The sequence below is a fragment of the Brienomyrus brachyistius genome, chromosome 22 (assembly GCF_023856365.1).
Source record: "Brienomyrus brachyistius isolate T26 chromosome 22, BBRACH_0.4, whole genome shotgun sequence".
NCBI lineage: Eukaryota > Metazoa > Chordata > Actinopteri > Osteoglossiformes > Mormyridae > Brienomyrus > Brienomyrus brachyistius.
The window spans coordinates 9,409,858-9,428,742 of NC_064554.1; the positions used below are offsets into that span (position 1 = coordinate 9,409,858).

Consider the following 18,885-nt stretch of genomic DNA (forward strand, 5'->3'; position numbering starts at 1 on the left):
TGCACCATCCAAACAGGGAACGATTAACAGTAATCTGCAAGTGAGCGCCTATATAACCGGCACTGCCTGAAATAAACTCTGCTGCTGCAGTATGTTAAAATGTTGGTCTGGGTTCATTTTAAAAGTCAACTTGTGTATATTGAGCCCTGCAAGACTGAACAGGGTCATGTGTGCTCCCCCCCCCCCCCCAAAGTCATGAGAAACCAGACCTGGAAGAAGAGAGAGTCGTCACCCCACTGGCCTTATGGGTCAAAAGCTGGGCGCAATCTTTGATAACAATGCTGTACTTGCAAGTTAGACTGTTTACTGTACACAAACACAGCAATATAAACATATTAAAAACTGTGACATGTGATACTGCACCTGAGAGCTCATAAACCTAGTTAATGAGTAATACAGGCTGCATGTCTTTAAAGCAATGGCAGGTCTGTCATATACACTTAATAAAGAGGAAACAAGGAAACACAGACCAACCCGTATAGCATGGCATTTTCATGAAATCCAATGCTGCTCAGAAATTCAGGAAATAATCTTATATATCTCTGGTATACACATATTCAGTGACAAACACATCCAGTAATGTCATGCGATGAAAATGGGCATCCCGCCAGAGTGGATAAGTACCTTGTCATCCCAGCGGCTCCTCCAAGCTGGAGTCAAAGAGTTAACAAGGAGCTACATTCTGAGAATTTTATATGGTGAAACACACCTTTTAAAGGCAATGGAATCCTAAGCTTTTATGCATGCAGGCATCACAAAAACGTACAAGACACTAAGATGCCAAGCTGGACTGAAATCCATTATCAGGAAACATTAGAAGACAATGGCTCCCATAGCTAATTCATAATTTATTACATTTCACATAAATAAGGTTACTAAAATGCAACAAATGTGCTATTATATACATGGCATGTTCAAATAATCCAAAATTATGTGAAAATCAGGTGAGCATGTGGCTGATATTTGACTATATTACACAGATGTCCACAGAAAACAGCTGCAAAAGGAAACGTGAGATGAGGTGGCCTCATCTCTAAAATGTCCTCCTGGCCATCTTGCCTATTTGGCCCAGCATTGCAGAAGTGCCGATACACTTCAGCATCTCTAGGATCTGGCATTCAGTCCTCCCCCCACCTTAGACCTTTGACCTTGAACAAAAGAGAAAATTATAAGCTGGGCAACAAGTATGACATTGGGCCAGCAGCATTTCGCAGAAAATTAAGAACGTGAGGAGGAGAAGAGGTCCAGGAGCAAATGGAGTGATACCTACTCCATCCAGGTCCCTCAGGTATCCATCTACACCCTTTGGATGTCAAACAGGCGAACATCTGTGTCATACCAGATTGGAGGATCCACGTTTCTATGGTGACACGACAACAGGTATCACTGGATCAACACAGAGTCATGGAAAATTTCATACCACAAGAGCACCCCCTCCTGGCACTATTTGATATCTCTCAGTGCCGGCATTTACCAAAGCATCTATCAAGCAGATTGGCTTGATGAATGGACTGGACCTCATACCAGTGAACAGTGGAAGAGGCTTTTTCAGCTGTACAGACTCAGGACGAGGCTCGCCATGTATACAGGTTTGAATATTTTAAGTAAATAAAAATAAAGACAGTGGTTCTTCCCAGCCCTCAGCTATGCGCACCTCAAGTAGACCACTCCCCACGTGTAGGTGCGGAACCACATGGTGGTGCCGGCATTGGCCTGGTACTTTCGGATCAGGATGGGGTGCGGGACCGGCAGGAGACCGACCAGCGTGCCATGTTGGAGGAACTTCAGGATTTCTGACTCATCAGTCAAACCCCTATATGAGGACACAAATCTTGCGTGAACTGGCGCTCACAATAATGAGAGTTCGAAGGGAAACCTTTACCCAGGAGTAAGGCAATGATTAGCCTGCATCGTACATTATTCTACCTTACTGGTGTATCAATGTACTGTCTAAATACTTTCAGACTATTGTGGCAATTTTATGATACATAACAAGACCTTCAGGAGTGGAGTGTTCTCTCCAGTTTTTTCTGTATGATTAAATTCAACCCGTCAGCACTCAAGCCTGTTAGATCTTCACAAAAAGCCTCACTTGTCAATGCAGATCTTCTCAACCTGGGGAACCAGCACCTGCAGTAGGCGAAGGACTGTCTGTAGGGGAAGCTGGCTCTTCCAGGAAAGCACCTGTCAGGAAGCAGAGTGTACCACAGCTCAGGTCAGGCCCTGGTTGTCGAGGGAAACGCCTCTGCGTGTGCATGACTTGGATGCAGGACTTCACCCAGTCTGGTGTGGGGGTCCAGCTGCAGGTGGATGTCATAGCAGGAAGCTTCTGCTCCATCTCTGTGTCACTGTAGAAGACATCCTGAAATGCAGACAGACACACCAACGGCTCTTAGTCCATATGAACATACCCATTTGTATTTAGATAAATGGCTACACCAGTACTTCAGCTCCACCCAGCAAAAATCGCTCCCCCCAGAATCAGCTTTATGGAGGTCTCCAGTGCAGCCCCTTCACCTCATTGTCCTGTGCCAAATTAGACTCGGTGTCGCTACCACTGGTCACACCAGTATGGCTCAAAGGGGGGGTCTGAAGAACGTCAGATGACTGAAGCGAGACCGTGACCCGTCCCTCCAAGACCTGTGACTTCTCTGTCAGCGTGTCAATATCTGTGAAGGATCAGTCTAACGTTAACCATAACTAATCCACATAACTAGGCGAAGAAAAACAGTGTACAAAATGATGGTCCCCATGTGGCACCTGGCATAGCGACAAGGCTGGTCTTGAGGGTGCCTGGCTCAGAGGCCACCTGTGGGCACGAGCCCTCTATGGAACCCCCCTCATGGGAGTCGGAAGGAAAGACGCCCCCTGCTGGTCGCTGCTTGCGCTGCAAAGCTTTCTGAATAGACACGTGGTCAGTCGGCAGGCTGGCCAGTTGGTGAAAGGTGGTACGGTTGCGGATGATGGCATAGACCAGGTTGCTGTGGCCTGGATAGGGGTGGCAAAAGAATAAGAGGAGATAACAGGCAGAGAAAAGCAATGGCCATTTGTTCAAAGAAGATTCCTCTACCATCAAACTGGTACTGAACAATATTGTTGAAAGCCTCAAGCAGGAAAAGGACCAACTGGTGGTTCTGCTGGCTGGAGAAGAGGAACCAACTGGTGGAGAAAACTTCCAGAAGGTGCAGAAGCTTGTTGGAGGCCACCATGGACAGACTTTTCAGGTAGGGTGAAACTACAATGAAAAGGTTAAGGATATTAGGGGCAGCACTTTTGGCTAATGTTTAAAGAAGGAAGTTATTGAGTAATAAAGTCTCTTCTAATAAGCACAGGGAGAGAAGGTTCAAATTTCAAGTTTTATTGTTACTTTATAAGTTTATAAGTTCTGAGGAACACAGTGAAGTTCTTGTGCCACAGTTGCAGGGGAGGTGACAGATGCATGGGAGACAATGGGACCGACAACAGTGCAAAGAAGGGACAAAACAGCAGTGTAGTAAAAGACAAGACCATGCATAACAAAAGCACAATATGGGAATTTTTGTCACCTCAAGGGTACGTGTCATCCATTATTAAATCATTCATGCAGAACCATACAGGAAACAGGAAATAAGAAAGAAAGAAAGATTAAGGTCATGATCAAAGTCACAATAAAACCTGAAACCTGAACCTTGAAAAGGATCTGCTGTAATCCCACATGTGAGATTACTGGGAAATTCTTGAGAGCTCAGTGATGTGTGTGTTCAACAGACCCCGGGTGATGATGGTGCGTGGTGCTTACCGTTGGCGATGATGGTGAGCAGGCAGTCATATAATGGCTGCAGACGCTGGTGTCCGTTGGTGATGATCTTGTGGAACACCTGTAAGTTTTGTCCATATAAAAGTAAACCTGTCAATTCCCAGAAGAGGCATCCGGGTTAACAAGCAACCCTACTATAGCCTCACCAAGACAAGCAAGTCGGCGTGTGTCCCGGTGAAGACAGGTACATCCATGGCCACGTGCACCGCATACGGCTTGTTCAGACGCACGCCAAAGTTCCTCTCACCACTCAGCAGCAGCAGGATGAAGACGCCGATGTGCAGCAGGCCTACGCGGGCTGCGGAAATGCAAGACTGTCATGTGAGTGTCCCAGCTCTCAGTTACCCACTGACCATTTCAGGGCCTATTTAGCTAAATCAAGGTACTAATTAGGGAAGCATGCAGCTAAGGGCTCAGGTAGGAAGAACCCCAGCACAGGGAGGGCCTCCCAAGGTTTAGTTAAAAGGGGACGCTTAAAAAAGTGAAATGCATCAAGGCCGCACTCACCCTGGTCGGTACGAGCATCATTCAGGTAGTACAAAATGGGCACCAGGACATCCAGCACATCATTGCTCTTCAGCACAAAGTACAGAAATTTCTGGAAGGCATAGAGAAGCATCTGGAGAGTGGGACTCCTCTCACACAGGTGAGAAGATCAACAAACCCTCCAGATGGGAGGCTGAACAGGCCGATAAACAGCCACTGACATTATCTTTATTCTTTAGTATTTAGATTTTTGTAAACTGAATAAACCCGTGTTCTTACCATGGAGCAGACATTCTTCTCATCTGTTGGAATAGTGTATTTTGGTTTAAAATGAGAGCTTCTATGCAATATTTATCCTCCACTTTACGTTAAATTGTGTCACTTTGTTTTCATGAAATACCTACACCTATTTTCAATTAACTGAAAGAAATCCGCAGAGGAGTTTCACTTTCATGAAAAAGAGAGAAAAGCAAAAATTGCGTTTAGCATTTTGTTCATCTGCGAGCCAATTACAGATATATAGTTATGCTTCGCACAAGATTATAACAAAACTGAAAATTTCTAAGCAGTCAATTTATACTGTCAGTAACATTTCATGTAGGCACAACCACGATAACATAAAAATCACACAAGACGTTTAATAGTCTAAACAAAGTAAACGAAGGACAAAATCACAAGGCAGAGGGACATAGGTAACATCTTTCCGCTTCTGATACAAACCCCTTGAAGAGCAACACATCGCTTGAACAGAAAAAACGGTGCATTATTTAGCTAACTTTTGTTTAACCGCATCGAAATAAAATAGCTCTGTGGCTCACAGCTCCCCGTCTCTCTCCCTCTGCCTCTTTCTGACGCTCTGACAGGGTTGTTTCCAATCTGACTATCCATAAACTGGCCCAAAATACTGAATTAAAACACTGTTTGTTTTCTTAGTTAACAATTTCCATTCGGATACCACACCCACTCAATGATGAGGAGTTAGCTACGCAAATCTTACAATTCAAGGGCAGTGCTGCCACACATGGATGGCCACAGCAGACCCAGAATTGTGTTTATTACTGGGGACACACAACCCTGACACATTTATTCTATAATTTTTTTTTGTTTTAGGAACATTAATGTACGGAAAATAAAATATAACCTTTAACACAAAAGTGGACAATTTTTAGAGCTCTAAAGGTCTCAGCGGAGGCTTTCAAGGGAGCTTGTATCTTTCTCATGGGAGCCAAGTTCCCCCCTTTCATGGTATTGATTCTACAGCCTGCACAAGCGCATGCCTAGACCTGAGGCAGTGTCACACACGAGGGGTGTTTGCGGACTTGACTGTATTTGTGTTCCTGTGTTTTACGTCATCTTCCATTGTCGAAGACCAGTTCCAATACTCAAGAACCGAAGTACAGAGGACGGTAAAAATCCCCGCATGTCGTTCTTGGCTCACCCCAATCATGAAGAATACATTGGTTGATTACATTTGGCCAGCGAATCACACCATGTACTATTGCTTTGGTATATCGTCTAAGTGATAAGCACTGAAGCGGTGGTGAAGAAAGAAACAGCTCCGCAGCAATAGCATCTTTTGAAAGAGGAGATATTGGGGATAAGCAAGGCAAAGTGACAATGGTGGTGTGGCGCTACTTTTTACAGTTTTAAATCCCACATGTTTATTAAACATAAGGATATGCTGAGTTTATACAAATCACTGATATTTTAGGAAGACTTCTAACTTGCTTACCAAATTGTGGCTGAAAGTAAACATCTGTATAGTACCATCTAAAGCCTTGATGGTTACTGCAAATGCGCCACTTAATTGTGAGTATATGGCGAAGTGATATCGTGCAGCCCTTGAATGACATGCCAATGCACCAACTATCGCTGTGCAGTCTGGGAATTGTAGTGCCAGTGATATGAATGCTATATACCAGTGGGCCAATTCTGATACTAAGACATTATCGCATGGGCCAGATGCAATTGTACCACAGGCAGGATTTGGCCCGTGGGCCTTGAGTTTGATATCCCTGTGTTAGAACTTTCCCCCAGAAACAGTGGTGTTAGCAGACAGATATTTCACTGGTCTTCTACCTTGTTGAAGTCACACAACTTCCAGAAAAGCACCAGCAGCTCCTGGTGGAACTGGATCTTTTTTGTAGAGTTGGGAAGGTATGTCTGGGTGAGGGGGTTTGTTAGAAGACGAGCCAGGCCTTTCAGGACAAACTCATAGTCCTGGTGAGAGAAGACAAGAGGCTTCAGAAAAATTCAGCATCTTCCATCTTCGCGCTTATTTCCTTTACTTCTCTAAGAAAAATCGAGAATCGACAGACAGCAAGACGGGAAAAGGAAGTTACCTCTTCTCTGTGGATTCTCGATAAATAATTCACAAAGAGGTTCTCTGGTCCCTCTGGCTGGAAACAAAGCGCAGAAATAGCTGTCAACAAAACAAAAGCCATTCTTCGCTAAGGGGAAGAACCTTTTAGCTTGAACAGGGGACAAAGCAAGCCCATGCCAAGTGTTTGTGGCCTGCATCATAGGAATCAATTTCACTGTTAGTCCAATTAACTTTGTTTAACAAAACTACAGCAGTTTTGCATCTTAACTCCAAAAACAACAATAGCCTTGTACCCGATAAGGATATTTTTTGATCATTAAAATTGTTATATACATGCATAATCAGGGCCGGATCCAGACGGGCAAACTAAGCAGCTTCCAGGGACCCAAGATGGTCCAGACAAAGTCAAAATATATAACATAAAGAATTTACTTTTTTGATGCCTGGGAACCTATATTTTTCATTTAAGAAGTTGGTACACTTTACTGCATATACCAATTTCAATATTTGTCCATTTCGACAAATTCCTGTCCACCAGAATAGAACCCAGTCGTCAATCAGAGACAATCTGTATATTGTATACATGGCCGGCTCTAGTTATAAGCGTGATAGGGAGTGGCCACAAGCCACCAAATTACCTCTGTTTCGGTGGAAGTGAAATGATCATCGATTTTCTTATTAGAGAGACGACCCAAGTAAAGCTCTGCCTTAGGGACACTGGAAACCCGGCCCAGTGCAAAATGCCACTGGCCTAATCTGTAAATCCAAAAAAGGACAGAGGAATTCCAAACGAAGGAGCAAATGCCACCTCCTCATCGCTGGTGCTGGACGGGGTCCTGGGCCGCTCCGTGCTGGGGCTCTCCGCAGGGACTCCGTACTGGTGCTCCAGGGTCACGATGAGGATCTGCACGGCGTGCTCCACCAGCAGCTCACGGGAGTCGGAAAAGAGCAGGTGGTTGTAGGGGATGCCGTAGCCCACAGGATCGTAGGCGCACACCACATTGAGGAGGGAGGTGAAGAGGGGCAGGGCATGCCTGCGGGAATGGGGCAGCAGGGGGGGGGGGGGGTCCGTTTAAACCAGGTTTGGAGTTAAGAGGAATTTCACCAAAGAAAACAGGAGAGAACGCTGGGAGTGATGCCTACCGGAAACCAGGCTGGAGTCTGGCTCAGGGGGTTAGATCTCAGGGTTTGTAAATGAATGGTTACTGGTTCAAAAATCATGATGGGCAGAATTGTCACACTACTGCTGGGCCCAAAACACCACCAAAAAAATATGTTCTGGGGGTGTCTGAAAAACAGCTGACCCTGTATCAGCCTCACCTGTGCGTGCGTCTGACTGGAGAGCAAGGTATGTGAGCGCTGAAGAATTCCTCTGTGTGAATGGCAAATGAAGCATTGCTTCATTATAAAAGGTGTCCAAAAACTCAACGGTCTGTGTCTATCAAATTTCTTAAGTTGATTCTGATGTGAGTCTGTTCGGGAATGAGGCATAAATAATGTATATCCTACTCAGGAACACATGGGGGGGTTGCCACCTATCCCAGGTATATATTAACATTATTTAACAAATCCTGTCTGTTACAACTATAGGGTATTCCATCCACTGTGAGTCTGGAGCCTGAGTGGGCTGCCAGTCCTTTGCAGGATACACACTCACACATATCCATTTCTAAAGCACCAGAGTGTGAGGGCATGAGGGGGTCTGTGAGTCAAGGCTCCTGACCGGTTTTCTGTGGAGCAGAAGAAGGTGACCCAGGGGTTGAGGACGCTGTGCTGAGGGGAAGGAGGCAGGAACATAGCCTCTGAGAAGCAGGTCAGCAGCAGCCTGAGCAGCTCAGTCCTGCATGGTGGCGAAGGAGTTGAGGAGACAGAGGAAAGGGTTAATAACAGCTAGCACAGCGGGAAAGGGCGTGGGAGAATAACAATCAGAGGCTCAGCACCCCCTACCTGTTGATGTCGTGCACGTAATTGAGAGGGGGGGACTGAGCGAACCCAACACCAGCCTCCCAGATGTACTCACAGCTGTCCAAGTACTGGGTGCTCTCTGCTGTGTCCTATGGGGAGCGACAGTCAGCTCTCAGCTCCATGCAAGAGCTTCCCTACAACCGCACAAGGAATGCTATGGATGCCACGGCGTGTTTCAGAACAGACCCATCTTTTGCTTGTGTGGTCAGATGGCCAAGAGAGGGACCCGGCGCACAATGAGGTCAGGGCAGGGCAAACAACATGGTGAAGCAGGAGGAAAACATTTCCCTAAGGGGTCAAAAACTCTAGACACTGAGAGGGTGACCACAGCCAAACACAAATGGTCTGTTTCATGATGTGACATTAAGGGCTTATTTATGCCAACTTGTCAAGTTCCTTAACCGACCTGCTCCCACATCTCGCATCCAGCAGAGGATTTAGCAAAGTCAGTTACCCTTTCCTCATCCTCCTCTCCCATTGAATGCATTTCTTGTCTTCTAACTTTTGTGTTGATTATGCCTCGATGTCACGCATTTTCCCTGTTTTGCATTGATTTACTGACCTATTACCTGTTTTCTTGACTTTTGTGTTTTTGAATTACAATCCTGGAGTTGGCATCCTCCATTACGATTTGTTTGAAGATTTCTGCTACAGGTCAGGTTCAGCGCGCATTGAACTCTACCTGGTTCATCACAACATCTTCCTGCAGATTCCTGTCTGCTGCAGCTGCTCAGGGTCAGTGCTGAGATCAGGAGAACAAAAGAAATGGCCCAATGATGATAGACTTCTAGCACTGGGCGGAGATATGGACCAGTCAGTCCTTAGACAGCATTGGGGTTTACTATGAGTTTTACAAATCCAGGGGAAGAGTGTCCATGAAAAAGCGCAACATGAACATGGTCTTGGCCGGTCCGCAGATGGACGTGCCCTGTCATTTAACATCGGAGGTGTTTCACCCAGCCAAAACAGTGCTATCCACCACAGATAAACAGGGCTTTTGGAAACGCATCGTTACTTGGGACACATTATTTATTTCATTAAAAATTATTGGCACGTTTTTGTCTACTAGCTCCATTTCAATTAGTGTCCGATGCATTTACAATAAACAGGAGACGTCATATAAGTTTTGCATATATTTACGGTGATGGTGAGCATCCCCCAACAGCCATGGCTAACAACTCCGGTTAGCAACTCATTAGCCTGTTCATTTGAGCATAACTTTCCGATTTATGTTTATGGTTGAACCTATTCTTGCAGGTTTAACGGGCAAATTGAAATATTTCATGTGATCGATCGCTTCAAATTTTTTAAGTGACTTTATGCATTTCCACCATTTTGCTTCTTGTACTGTGTATTGGACAGAGCCAGGATATTCTGCCACAATGTTTGTGATTTGCAGTCTGGCATCACATGTCACTTGCACATTAATGGAATATGTATGTTTGTTTCTGTAAATGTCCTTGTGGATTGAGAGGGTGACCACTCCTTGTGGGCATCATCCCTATATACATAAACACGTTACCTGGATTACACCTACTTTTCAGGCGGAGGGAATCCAGCTCAAAGCAGACTCGCATTTTCCCCTGCAGTTTTCATACATGCGATGAAATATGTAACCAGTCTCTCTTTGCACTTCTCCTGCCATGTTTTTGTGTGAAAATCCTGCTTTTCCCTTGACCCACCCATGGCTACATATGCATGAGTAGGAAAAATGCACCTTGTCATTTTGAGCTCTTCCGGCACACAGATTGTGATTTTAGGCATGTACAGTCTGTTCATACATACCATGCTATGTTTTTAGGGGCATTTTGCTACAAAATTATACCTGAAAAAGGCACAAACGCATTATTTCATCTGCCCCACAGAGTTTACATAGGCAGAGGTTTACAAAGGCCTACCAAGAACTGATCAGAGCCCGGGAAATCAGAGCTAAAAGGTAGTACAATGGTGGTTATCTGTTAGCTAAGTTGGCATAGGGTTTCCTAATCAAAGTCTGTGTACTTTCACATCAAATGGGAAGTATTTGCATTGTAAAATTAGGGTGAAAATTAGGAGCCGCCCTTTTACTATAGTAAATAGTAGGGATGGGTAATGATTTTCTTTTTGAAAATCTACAAACTCGACAAACTTCATCATCAGCACCCCCACCCCCATTCCAGCAAATTTACTATGCAACCTGGCAAGGGGTCACAAAAGGGTCGCCACTGAATATCAATTTCGGGACACCTAACCCGGTATTACTAGACACATCCATCCATCCATTTTCCAAACCGCTTATCCTTCTGGGTCGCGGAATTACTTGATACAAATAAAAAAAAAATAATCAGTGGTATGACCATCGCAACTATTTAATCAATATATTACATGTTTTTTTCACGAAAGGGAGGAACTTTTAAGATGACAGCATAAGTTACCATGGCAATATACCTTAATTAAAAGTGAGCTATGATTCGTAATACCCAGTATCCAGATATAATACCCATAATCCAGTATACCTCAAGAAATCTGGGTAGGGCCGTAAACTAGCTTGTTAGTTCACCCCCCGGATCATAGCTAGGCAGGCACGGGGTCCGGTTGCGGGTGCTTACTGGGCCCCCGCCCCTCAGCTGGCTTTGTACAGTGAAATCAGGGCAGAACAGCAAGTCGGCGAGGGCCAGCAGGAGAGACTCAGCCAGAGGATGGGAGTCTTCCTCATCGTCCTCCACTTCTTCCGCCTGTGGGAAAACGGCTGTTAATGCAGGAGCCTGATGCATAAACACAAAGTATCTGCCAGTTACGTACCAGCTGTGTATGAGAGTGACAGTGCAGCCAAGTAGGGAAGAGCCTGTATTTAAACAACTGCTTCTACCCTCTATCTTCTCTCGCCATTTGTTATTTACATAAGCAAACACCAGACATAGCTGGGCTTGGGCAGGGGGGCTAAGGGGGCACCGCCCAGTTACCCTCATGGCCTCTTAGCAGTATTCATTCAGTCACAAAAAAATCTTGACTTCCTTTCTTTCTTTTGCAAATCTGGCTGACCTGTTTGTCATGTAAAACTAACTGAAATGCGCTGAACCCCAACCCAAATCTGATTCCCCCTCCCCCCAGTGAAGGCAGCTCAGAACAAGGACTGATTCTGTAGCTTCACATGTGGCTACATATTCTGTCTGATACGGCGGCTCCAAGAGCAGTAAGGGTGTAACAGTATACAACATAAACGGTTTGGTACAAAACGTGCTTTTAGTACAATTTCAGGACAGCAGGAAAAACAGAACTTATTTTTAAATTAAACAAAAACAAAGACAATTAAAAACAGCTGTAAACCAAAGGCAATGCATCTGGTGACATGTCTATAACGAAACCTAACAGAAGCCTATTTGCATATTGTAAACATCAATATGTTAAGTAAATTAAACAAAAATATACCGTCATAACAATCATAATGAACTAAAAACAGTACATAAGAACATAAGAAATTTACGAACGAGAGGAGGCCATTCAGGCCATCAAGCTTGTTTCGTGAGAACTCAATTAATAGCTTAGAGTTCTCAAGATTTTCTCTAGCTCTGAATTAAAGGAGCCCAAGGTTTTAGCTTGCGCTACACTAACAGGAAAACTATTCCATACTCTGACTACATACTGTGTAAAGAAGTGCTTTCTCAAATCCAGTGTAAAATATTCTCCCGCTAATTTCCACCTATGGCCACAAATTCTTGTATTTGAACTAATATTGAAGTAACTATTTCATTGTACAGCATCCAGACCTGTTAGAATCTTATATACCTGAATCATGTCCCCCCTTAGTCTCTATTGCTTGAGGCTGAATAGATTCAGCTCAGCTACCCTCTCCTCATGAGACATTACTCTAAGGATTCAGGAATCATTCCTGTAACCCTACATTGAACCATTTCCAAGGCAGCAATGTCCTTCTTAAGATATGGTGACCAAACCTGCTCACAATATTCTAGGTGGGGACTTACCAAGGAATGGTATAATCTTAGCATCATCTTCACACACTGAGAGATGTAACCCAACATCCTATTGGCCTTTTTTATTGCTTCCCCACACTGGTGAGAGTGGGACATGGAAGCTTCAACATACACACCAAGGTCTTTCTCATAATCAGCTACCTTTATTTCAGCATAACCCATAAAATATTTGTACTTTATATTTCTGCTCCCTGCATGGATTACCTTACATTTCCCTACATTAAATTTCATCTGCCGGTTTTCAGCCCAGTTGCTAATTAAATCAAGATCCTGCTGTAGCTTCTGTGCTGCTAGTTCAGTATCTGTTACACCACCCACCTTGGTGCCATCTGCAAATTTAACCAGTTTACTGTATGCATTGGTGTCAATATCATCAATGTAAATTAGGAACAATAGTGGTCCTAAAATTGAACCCTGCGGTACCCCACTATGAACGCAGGCCCACTGTGCATCTAATAATAACCTGCTGCTTCCTGTCTGTTAACCAGTTTTCAGTCCAAGCTGCTACTGTTCCTAAAATCCCTGCTGCTTTGAGTTTAAGGAGGAGTCCTTTGTGGGGGACAACATCAAAGGCCTTCTGGAAATCTAAGTAGATCACGTCGTAGGCCATTTTTAGATCAATTTCTCTTGTAGCTTCCTTAAAGAACTCGAGTTAATTAGTTAAACAGGATCTACCTCTCCTAAATCCATGTTGGCTATCCCTCAGAATGTTATTTGAATTCAGGTAATTTACAATTTTCACTTGGATTATAGCCTCCATTTCTTTTCCAGTTAAATTACCTGGCCTATAGTTTGCTGGATTACTTTTATTCCCTTGGCATTCTTTTACATACACTGCAACAACACCTCCCTTCTTGCCGGTCCATACGGAATAATGTGAAACCATCCATATTGTGTTTTTCTCCATCACTGTCACTCAATCATGTTTCTGTTATTCCTATAATGTCATAAGAAAATGATTAAATAAAAGCCTCTAAATCATGAAGTTTGTTGCAAATACTCCTAGCATTTAAGTACAGAGAGCAAAGGGTAGGCCAACCTTCCTGCCTCCCCAGTCCCTAGTTCAAACATTCCTCAATTACGCTTCACATATGCCTCCCCAATACACTGGTTCCCCTCTGGTTCAGATGCAACCCGTCCGGTTTGAACAGGTCCCACCTGTTCCAGAAGGTCTTCCAGTGCCCCATAAACCTAAACCCCTCATTCCTACACCACCCTTTTAGCCACGCATTTAATCTCCTTTTCTCAGCTAAATTAACCTGGCTCATGCATGGCATGGGAAGCATTCCAGAAAATACCACCCTGGACGTTCTGCTTCTAGGCTTATCTGGCTTAACTTCTATACATTCGCAGGATGTATTTCCAGCAACACAGCCAACAGTCTTGATCTTTTCAGCTACTCTCTCTGGTGCTGGTGCATTTTATTAACACGACAAGTTGCCGGGGAGCTGACGGATCCTACAGCGCGGACACCCTGCCGCCAAGCTGCCCTCTAAGGACAGCAGAGGTCAAAAGGCCCACGAGGGAAGCAGGAATAGAGGAATAAATAGTAGGATGGGTCCCATTAGGGAACACACCAGTCCAGTGACCCATACGGAAAGCACAGAATGGTAGGGATTCCCGGAAATGTTAAAGGGAGGCATCCCTCAGGCCAGACAGCTACTGTGCCATGTCATTGAATTATAGTGTGGGACTGGCATACGATTTCACTAAAAGTCACCCCCAACTTTGTTCCAACAGGGGGTGAGTATGTGTATTACACGCCTCCTATGCTCACCCTGGCCTGACCAATGCCGGACCAGAAGAATCCAATCCAGTCGGGGTCCTCGAAAATGTAGGGCAGGATCCGGGTCAGCAGCCGGGCACAGCTCAAAACCACCCGCTTCTCCTTCTCAGTGGGGCAGCCTGACTCAGCTCCTTGGACCAACTTCTCCACAGCCTGGCAACAAACAGGAGTAACAAAGAGGGACACACAGTTACCTCATGCAACACACTGACGGTGTGCACACAAAAAGACGCAAACTCAGTCAGGTGACACGCATACTGATAGGCCATTGAGAGACAGATGTCACCCAATCAGTTTCTGCACTTATATAGACAGTAAGAAGCCTGAAGCACAAAATTAGGTTCCAGCTTTCGACTCAAAGAAAAACTGGATAGATAGAAAAGTGTCTGTGTATCACTCACACACAGGCATAAGGTCTAATGTCAGAGTTCCTCAAACTGACAGGCTAGTTTATGAAAAGTCTTGCGAGAGTCTATTGTTGCAAGGCCCTTAACTGGCTCTCTCCAGTTCAAATCCCCTGGTTGGCAGAGTGATCTCACCATCGGCCCCTTGAGCAAACTGCTTTCTAAACTGTATGTTGCTTTCGATAAGTGACTGCAAAATAAAATATATAAATAATAATAATAATATAAATGCGGGCGGCATGGTGGTGCAGTGATTAGCACTGTTGCCTCACACCTCTGGGACCCGAGTTCGAGTCTCCGCCTGGGTTACATGTGTGTGGAGTTTGCATGTTCTCCCCATGTCGTCGTGGGGTTTCCTCCGGGTACTCCGGTTTCCCCCCACAGTCCAAAAACATGCTGAGGCTAATTGGACTTGCTAAATTGCCCGTAGGTGTGCATGTGAGAGTGAATGGTGTGTGAGTGTGCCCTGTGATGGGCTGTCCCCCCCATCCTGGGTTGCTCCCTGCCTCATGCCCATTGCTTCTGGGATAGGCTCCGGGCCCCCCGTGACCCAGTAGGATAAGCAGTTTGGAAAATGGATGGATGGATGGATGGATGGATGGATGGATAATATAAATGCATAAATAGAAATACAAATTTGAAAGCTGAGAATGGACATACTTCTCTCTTTTGCTGGTTGCGCATTACCTTCCCAGAAACAGCATTGGTCCTTCAAAGACCTTACAAAAGTGCAGGATGCACAGCCTGACGGGCTGCTCGGGACAGCCTACCTTGTAGCAGAGAGTAGCGAGGTTTGCGGGCGACTCCTCACGGACGGCTCGGATCTCAGCGGCTGGCACCATGGTGAAAACATCCTGGACAGAGTTAGCCGTTTCAGCAAAGAACTGGTCCCAGAAGGTGTTGTCAGTGGCCTCCACAGGCTTGGGAACAAGAGGACTGGGTTACATGAGAGAGAGACAGTACCGTCTTTCTGGAAAACACACCATATTATACCATTACATAACTGAGAGAGAGAGAGAGAGAGAGAGAGAGAGAGAGAGAGAGAGAGAGAGACCATTTAGGTAGTACATTTCACAAACAATATATTGCATTGAGTTGCCATGCAGGGAAAAAAAACTGAAACTATGTGAAGTTCATTCTTTGGAGGAGCATAGGCTAGCTTTGATTTCCTCTATCTTTCCTCACTGTAATACACCGGCCGCAAAGGGAAGCCATGATTTATTATATAAAAATATTATGTTAACATCTGCTATCAACAAACCTGTTCTTTTATAGCCGAGACTCGTCTAATGGTCATTCTCACTAACAGCTCAATAACAACATTTCATCTGCTAAAAGATATGGAACTTAAAATATTTGCATAGCGCTGGAGTTTATATCTTATCCAAATTTCCCTGTTTGATTATATACATATAATCACATTTATTTATATCATATACATTTGTATATGTCATTTATCCGTCCTGACCATTAGCTCTCCTTGCCGTCATATTTTTACTTTGCACAGATACGGATAAGTAGTATATTAAACTGGCAAAATATAAATTCCTCATCCCAAACGATTTAACGACTGGAAAAATTATATAGTCACCGTCTGAGCACAGGGGTCACATCTCCCATCTCGATCAGTCTTTGAAACACATCTACACATACACCGACTAAACGAACCTGGGTCTTGGTTGTGAGCTGTACCACCGCTTTCCTGAAATTAAGCTTGGAGTCGGAGATACCCATCTTGCTTTTAGTGCCCACTGCTTCTCTGAATCCTCGCCAGCTGAGAGTCTAAAACAGACGCTTCCCCCGCAGCTGAAGCCAGATTCCTGGATGAGAGACTTCGGTTCCAATACCAGCCTCTTCCGGGTCCCAGATCCACGCAGTTGCAAAAGGCTCAAAGGATATTCGATTAAAAAAAATACATTAGACATTAAGAAACAGAGCGATTGCAACGTGCGTGTTGGGGCTTTTTAGTAATAAAAGCAGTCATTCGGGTAAAGTAATAGGCTACCGTGATAACTAGATTTTCATTGCTAACGTCATCATCGATATGATATAAATTTGGAATCGACTTCTAATTTAAAGCAAAAAAAACGTAATTAGCTGCCTAATTTAAATATGGAATTTTCATAAATCCATGTCTAGCCAGATCCGGTCTCCAGTCCGAGTCTTCGGCAGAACCAGTTACCCTTCTTCGATCATCCTTATTAAGCCTATATCCTGTGTAATCGTTAGTACCATGTAGGGGATTGCATGTTTAACGCTGTATTGAGGGGGCTCCTTGGTTACCAGTGTACTTCCTATTTCTTGCCTCTTTCTGGTATTGATCTGCCTTGTTACAGTTTACTGACAGGTTGCCTGTTATTGGCTTTGGTTAATAAACCACTGAATGCTTTGTGCAAAGACCTCTGCCAGATTTATTAGGAAATAGCTCATCTTTCAATGGAGGCATTGCTAGACTGGGGCACGCAGACAGAAGCACCAAATCAATCCAAAGAATCTCCAAAATGATTTGTTTACTTCAGATATTTTAAAACATGCTCTTAGCTAAAAGAACCATGCATGACATACATGCAAGTGGTGTGGAGCCTATTCCAGAGGCTACAGGAACAACCCAAGATGGGGAGCAGCTCCATTGCAGAGCACACTCACACATCTGTGGGCAACTCCAGTTAGCCTGCATGTTGTTGGAATGTGGGGGAAACCAGAGGAGAATCATGGGAGAAAATGACTGTATCCCCAGTCCTCAGCAGTTTAATACCAGTCTGTCCCTGATGTTTTCTTTGGAGAGAAGTAGCTTCTTTGCTGTCCTGCTTGACACTTGGCCATCCTCCAAAAGCCTTCACATCACTGTGCGTGCAGACACACTTACACCTGCCAGCTGCCATTCCTGAATAAACTCTGCACTGGTGTTGCCCCGATTCCTTGCAGGTGACCATGGTTAATAGAGAAAGAACAATGATTTCAAGCACCACCTTCCTTTTAAAGCATCCAGTCTGCGATTCTAACTCAGTCAGCACGACAGAATGATCTCCAGCCTCGTCCTCATCAACAGTCTCACCTGTGTTAATGAGGGAATCACTGAAATGATGTCGGCAGGCCCTTTTGTGGCAGGGCTGAAATGCAGTGGAAATGGGTTTGTCGGGATTAAGTTCATTTTCATGGCAAAGGGGGACTTCATTGCCATTCATCTGATCACTCTCCATAACATTCTGGAGTTTATGCAAATTTGCCATCATAAAAACTGAGGCAGCAGGCTTTGTGGAAATTTGTATTTGTGTCATTCTCAAAACCTTTGGCCACAGCTGTACACTTTTCACTCATGGCACTAAGATGTCATTTGTACAGCCAAACAGTGACATCTTGTGTCCTATATGCATATTAACCAAACAAGTTAAGTAACCTGGTCAATTACACATACAGCAGGAGAAATGTCAGGATTTGACCCTTACAGAGCCTCAGCACTGTGAACAAATAGGGAACACCCCCTCCCCCATGATTAAATTTGCTGAAAGAAGGGAGGGGTACAAAATATATGCAAAAAAACATAAAAATCACTAAATGAGTTTAGAAAAATTATTTTTCAGGGGTTGAGACAAAAAAGAGGCAGGATGATGTCCTCCTAGGACAGGGGTGGGGAGCCTGTTCCATGGGGGGCCATGTGTGTGCGGCATTTTCGGATGCCCCCTCAATCAGCCAATAATAAAGCAGTGGTTCACAGCTCCAGTCCTCGGGACCCGCTGTGATTGGCTGATCGAGAAGCCATCCCAAAAACCCGCACCCACACCGGCCCTCCTTGGAATATGTTCCGCGCCCCTGTTCTAGAACCATGAAATACATGCTTTAAGACATACATTATCCAGTTTAATCCAGCATATGGTTGCTGTGGACCTGGAGCCTGCTCTGGGATGGTATGGGATGTCTACCAAAAAATACACACTGCATCCATATCTGTGGACCAGAGGTTCAGTGCATCACTCCATTTGTAACTGTCCGTGACTCCTTACAAGGTAGTCTGTGGTTGTGTGGCTCCATATAGGGTGGTGTGTGGCTGTGTGGCCCCATATAGGGTGGTGTGTGGCTGTGTGGCCCCATATAGGGTGGTGCGTGGCTGTGTGGCCCCATATAGGGTGGTGCGTGGCTGTGTGGCCCCATATAGG

General features: G+C 44.7%; 1 protein-coding gene across 3 annotated transcripts; it reads right to left on the reverse strand.

The window, feature by feature from the left end:
• Positions 1-284: 284 nt before the first annotated feature.
• On the reverse strand, positions 285-16,923 carry LOC125717719 (protein HID1-like). 3 transcript variants are annotated; one of them, XM_048990956.1, is made up of 20 exons: positions 16,400-16,923; positions 15,502-15,585; positions 14,319-14,480; positions 11,159-11,284; positions 8,553-8,659; positions 8,329-8,445; positions 7,414-7,639; positions 6,625-6,681; positions 6,362-6,502; positions 4,304-4,394; positions 3,943-4,094; positions 3,779-3,857; positions 3,071-3,235; positions 2,761-2,988; positions 2,518-2,669; positions 2,279-2,362; positions 2,093-2,184; positions 1,655-1,813; positions 1,271-1,360; positions 285-1,148 (listed from the first exon to the last, which is right to left on the reverse strand). In XM_048990956.1, the coding sequence occupies exons 1-19, from the start codon at positions 16,463-16,465 to the stop codon at positions 1,297-1,299; spliced, it is 2,352 nt and encodes a 783-aa protein (XP_048846913.1). In that variant the 5' UTR covers positions 16,466-16,923; the 3' UTR covers positions 285-1,148; positions 1,271-1,296. The 3 variants fall into 3 exon arrangements, with proteins under 3 accessions (XP_048846913.1, XP_048846911.1, XP_048846912.1); XM_048990954.1 differs by having other exon boundaries at positions 15,502-15,651; positions 16,400-16,919; XM_048990955.1 differs by having other exon boundaries at positions 1,267-1,360; positions 15,502-15,651; positions 16,400-16,919.
• Between the last annotated feature and the right edge of the window lie 1,962 nt (positions 16,924-18,885).

What these genes read in the sequence shown, in the direction of transcription:
- LOC125717719 (XM_048990954.1), bottom strand. Translation starts at nt 16,465, where the DNA reads ATGGGTATCTCCGACTCCAAGCTTAATTTCAGGAAAGCGGTGGTACAG. An exon ending in TGTTCAGTACCAGTTTGATG is followed by an intron (nt 2,989 to 3,070) that starts GTAGAGGAATCT and finishes ACCCCTATCCAG; the next exon opens with GCCACAGCAACCTGGTCTAT. An exon ending in TGGGGAGTGGTCTACTTGAG is followed by an intron (nt 1,361 to 1,654) that starts GTGCGCATAGCT and finishes GTGTCACCATAG; the next exon opens with AAACGTGGATCCTCCAATCT.